The following is a 5,081-nucleotide window of genomic DNA, read 5'->3' as shown; positions in this document are numbered from 1 at the left end:
AAAGCTAAAGGCGGTCCAAGGAAAGATTAGTGTGCTACTTTTTTTTTTGGCCAGTGTATAATACAGACTGAGAGAGAGAGAACACCAGAACCAGGTGCAGACAGAGGTCCTTCATCGTAGGCTGTCGGAGATGTTCGGTTCTCTGGAAACACCACACGCTTCCCAGTAGCCACTACACACCTGTGGCGGACAGTTGGAGGACTTGGGTCAACGTTTGGCCTGCTGGCTCTGGTGCAACACACCCCAGCATCACCGTCGTCATGACAGGCTGGGGTTGGTGACTTTAGCAAGCACCAATCTGCACATGAAATGAACCCGTCACGTTAATCACATCACACTCAAGGACACACAGCAGGGATTACCTCATTATCTTTACTACTTAATTAAAAACTCAAATAAAACGGGTTTATATTTTAAGATGAATGTAAATGAACATGCCGAGTAAGTGTGGAGTGAAAATTGATCTTTGCCCCCCCCCAGTGGACAAAGCATGAACTACAACTGCTATTCTAGTATTTCCCTCCAGTGACTCGCCCACACCTGATTAAGGTCGACATACATTGCTAAAAAAAATAAAATAAAATAAAAATAAAAATAAAAACCCCACATTGCACGTTTTTCTCACCAGCGCTGTACCCTGAGTGGCCATGGTTCTCCCCTCATCTCCTGGCTGATTAAAGCCATTAAGACTCCAACCAAACTCCTCCCTATACAGGCACCCGAGTGCAAGAATCAACCCCTGCACCCTGCACTTACCAAAGGCCTTCAGCGTGTGCGTCTGGCACTGGGACGTTACCCAGGGAGGTAACTTACAGGAACTTCACGTGACACGTAGCGGTATTGCCCACCTCACACAAACCTCCCTTTTCGGCTCAAGCTCCCTGCTCTAAGCACACCCGCTTAAACCTGATGAGCAGAACCAGGTGCATCGGTGCGTGCAGCACAGCACAGCAGACTGCTAAACAGCACTTCGGTGCAGTTACTTCAAAACAGCGCTGTGTCCTCGATACACACTACAGAAAAGCAGTGGAGACAGCGAATGCCAGAAATGACCAACAGAAATCCTTTTGGTTTTCTTAAGTTTTTATTACAACATTTTTTTGTACAAGCGAGACGTCTACTTCAGCTCCTTAACAGCCAGACCTGGAACGAGAGGACAGACACTGAGCACACAGGGTTTGGACAGAGAGTCAGCACAGCTGGGCAGGCGGCATGTCGGTGAGCCGGTGGAACCGAGGTTCATGGGAGGTGAAACCCAGCACTTGGCTGCACGTTGCTCTAGCAAGTGTGTAAATACACCGTGAGCACAAAACCAGCCCAGAGTGTCAGGACAACTTGCACCCAGAAAAGCCGATGCAGCAACCGAGCGCATGGTGCGTGTAACCCGCACGAACCCCAGCACTGGCTTCATGTCTACTGCTGTGACCTGTGATGAGCTCTGTGTGTGTATAATCTGCACGAACCCCAACACTGGCTTCATATCTACTGCCGTGACCTGTGAAGAGCTGTATGTGTATAATCTGCACAAACCCCAACACTAGCTTCATGTCTACTGCTGTGACCTGTGATGAGCTGTGTGTGTATAATCTGCACAAACCCCAACACTATCTTCATATCTACTGCCGTGACCTGGAAGAGCTGTGTGTGTATAATCTGCACAAACCCCAACACTGGCTTCATATCTACTGCCGTGACCTGTGAAGAGCTGTATGTGTATAATCTGCACAAACCCCAACACTAGCTTCATGTCTACTGCTGTGACCTGTGATGAGCTCTGTGTGTGTATAATCTGCACAAACCCCAACACTATCTTCATATCTACTGCCGTGACCTGGAAGAGCTGTGTGTGTATAATCTGCACAAACCCCAACACTAGCTTCATATCTACTGCCGTGACCTGGAAGAGCTGTATGTGTATAATCTGCACAAACCCCAACACTAGCTTCATGTCTACTGCTGTGACCTGTGATGAGCTCTGTGTGTGTATAATCTGCACAAACCCCAACACTATCTTCATATCTACTGCCGTGACCTGGAAGAGCTGTGTGTGTATAATCTGCACAAACCCCAACACTAGCTTCATATCTACTGCCGTGACCTGTGAAGAGCTCTGTATGTGTATAATCTGCACAAACCCCAACACTGGCTTCATATCTACTGCTGTGACCTGTGAAGAGCTGTATGTGTATAATCTGCACAAACCCCAACACTAGCTTCATGTCTACTGCCGTGACCTGTGAAGAGCTGTGTGTGTGTATAATCTGCACAAACCCCAACACTGGCTTCATGTCTACTGCCGTGACCTGTGAAGAGCTGTGTGTGTATAATCTGCACAAACCCCAACACTAGCTTCATATCTACTGCCGTGACCTGTGAAGAGCTCTGTATGTGTATAATCTGCACAAACCCCAACACTAGCTTCATATCTACTGCCGTGACCTGTGAAGAGCTCTGTATGTGTATAATCTGCACAAACCCCAACACTAGCTTCATATCTACTGCCGTGACCTGTGAAGAGCTGTATGTGTATAATCTGCACAAACCCCAACACTAGCTTCATATCTACTGCCGTGACCTGTGAAGAGCTGTGTGTATATAACCTGCACAAACCCCAACACTGCTTCATATCTACTGCTGTGACCTGTGAAGAGCTGTGTGTGTATAATCTGCACAAACCCCAACACTCGCTTCATATCTACTGCTGTGACCTGTGAAGAGCTGTGTGTGTATAATCTGCACAAACCCCAACACTGGCTTCATATCTACTGCCGTGACCTGTGATGAGCTGTGTGTATAACCTGCACAAACCCCAACACTGGCTTCATATCTACTGCCGTGACCTGTGAAGAGCTGTGTGTATAACCTGCACAAACCCCAACACTGCTTCATATCTACTGCCGTGACCTGTGAAGAGCTGTGTGTATAACTGCACAAACCCCAACACTGGCTTCATGTCTACTGCCGTGACCTGTGAAGAGCTGTGTGTGTATAATCTGCACAAACCCAACACTAGCTTCATGTCTACTGCCGTGACCTGTGAAGAGCTGTGTGTGTGTATAATCTGCACAAACCCCAACACTGCTTCATCTACTGCCGTGACCTGTGAAGAGCTGTGTGTTATAATCTGCACAAACCCAACACTGCTTCATATCTACTGCCGTGACCTGTGAAGAGCTGTGTGTATATATCTGCACAAACCCAACACTGGCTTCATATCTACTGCTGTGACCTGTGAAGAGCTCTGTGTGTATAATCTGCACAAACCCCAACACTGGCTTCATATCTACTGCTGTGACCTGTGAAGAGCTGTGTGTGTATAATGCACAAACCCCAACACTGGCTTCATATCTACTGCTGTGACCTGTGAAGAGCTGTGTGTGTATAACCTGCACAAACCCCAACACTGGCTTCATATCTACTGCCGTGACCTGTGAAGAGCTGTGTGTATAACCTGCACAAACCCCAACACTGGCTTCATATCTACTGCTGTGACCTGTGTTGAGCTGTGTATCTGCACTGCTTCATATCTACTGCCGTGACAGCTGTGACTGCACCTGGCTTCATATCTCTGCCGTGACCTGTGTGAGCTGTACTCTCTGCTCTCCCCGACTCAGGGACCCTCTGACAAGGTGACTCCCTCAGTCCAGGGGCTCCAGCCCAAAACAACCCCGGACCGCTGACCGTGTAGAGGCAGCGTACCTGGCGGCAGGGACTGCTTCAGTTTCTCAGCCTTCTCCTTGTCCGTGATCACCAGCGTGTAGAGGTACCTGCTGCAGCGGACCTTAAACTTCACGTTCTGCTTGTTCTTCTTGATCTTGACGGCTGGACGAAGACAAAAAGCACTTGGTTCAGAAACGGTTACGAGCAACACCACAGAGCACGCACGCCGCCACCGCGACCAGGAGCCCGGGACCGTAAAACTGGCCGTGCTCCGAGGGAGGGCACGCCGTCAATCACGGGTTCCCCCGAGCTTGTGTATCAGGTTGGACTCCCAAAACTCCAGGCTCACGGTGGCTCCGCTAGCCACTGCGCGTCCACGCTCGGTTTTACGCGACCGGCAACCGTCTCGGCGGCGCGGCGCACTTACATTTCGCATCCTTCCTCCTCGCTGTAAGCAGGAAATCTTTGATTTCTTCTATCTTGCGCGGCTGCGGGAAGAAAAAGCAGGCGTAAGAAACACACTTAAACGGCCCCGCTCAAACGCCGCGCCGCAGATTAACGGACGGACGAGGCGCGCTCGCTTACCATTTCACACGACGAGCCGGAACCTGTCGCGGACAGACAAAAACACGTTATTAATTACGCCGCCGTGCACAGCAACCGACAAATAATCAACGTATCACCAACTTAACACATCTAATGTCCCGATGTAGGCGCTTATGTCCCCACACACGGTCGGATTAAGCACTATTTAGTGGATTACGTTAGCGACATGAACATAAGACACTCACACAGCCGTACGAGCGCGGAGGGAAAGGGCGGGACTTCCGGTTCTGCCGCTCTTATTCGTCTCTATGGTAACCAGGAGGGACACCTGGCGGCGCCTCCGAGACACTGCGACACCCGCTTACTCGCCACTAGAGCAAATATCCCACAGGGGAACGTCACTGTCAAATAAAAACCCAAATAACTCATAATAAACGGCGCTACGGGAGGAACTAGACACGCAGTTCCAGCAGAGCGGCTCTGCATCCCTGTGGCAGGGACTACGGACTACAGGAGCGCTAGTGCTAGCAGCGCTAATGCTAGCAGCGCTAGTGCTAGCAGCGCTAATGCTAGCAGCGCTAGTGCTAGCAGCGCTAGTGCTAGCAGCGCTAGTGCTAGCAGCGCTAGTGCTAGCAGCGCTAATGCTAGCAGCGCTAGTGCTAGTAGCGCTAGTGCTAGCAGCGCTAGTGCTAGCAGCGCTAGTGCTAGCAGCGCTAATGCTAGCAGCGCTAGTGCTAGCAGCGCTAGTGCTAGCAGCGCTAATGCTAGCAGCGCTAGTGCTAATGGTACTATCGGAGCCCACCATAGAACAGCGCCCCGTCATCATCACGGAGAGTGACGTGAGGAGAGTGTTTAAAAGGGTGAATACCTGGAAG

General features: G+C 50.2%; 1 protein-coding gene across 1 annotated transcript; it reads right to left on the bottom strand.

Moving 5' to 3' along the window:
- Positions 1–1,065: 1,065 nt before the first annotated feature.
- On the bottom strand, positions 1,066–4,526 carry rpl38 (ribosomal protein L38). Its single transcript, XM_027033154.2, has 5 exons — positions 4,452–4,526; positions 4,246–4,268; positions 4,088–4,148; positions 3,700–3,822; positions 1,066–1,143 (listed from the first exon to the last, which is right to left on the bottom strand). Exons 2-5 carry the CDS (start codon positions 4,246–4,248, stop codon positions 1,118–1,120), a joined length of 213 nt encoding a protein of 70 aa, XP_026888955.1. The 5' UTR covers positions 4,249–4,268; positions 4,452–4,526; the 3' UTR covers positions 1,066–1,117.
- Between the last annotated feature and the right edge of the window lie 555 nt (positions 4,527–5,081).

The sequence above is a fragment of the Electrophorus electricus genome, chromosome 14 (assembly GCF_013358815.1).
Source record: "Electrophorus electricus isolate fEleEle1 chromosome 14, fEleEle1.pri, whole genome shotgun sequence".
NCBI classification, from domain to species: Eukaryota; Metazoa; Chordata; class Actinopteri; order Gymnotiformes; family Gymnotidae; genus Electrophorus; species Electrophorus electricus.
This window is presented reverse-complemented; position numbering and strand designations above follow the sequence as displayed.

Excerpts from the sequence above, each read along its gene's own strand:
- rpl38 (XM_027033154.2), bottom strand. Across the intron at positions 3,823-4,087 it reads GAGGAGGAAGGATGCGAAAT|CCGTCAAGATCAAGAAGAAC; the intron begins GTAAGTGCGCCG and ends GTCTTCGTCCAG. Across the intron at positions 1,144-3,699 it reads GAAGCAGTCCCTGCCGCCAG|GTCTGGCTGTTAAGGAGCTG; the intron begins GTACGCTGCCTC and ends CTCTCGTTCCAG.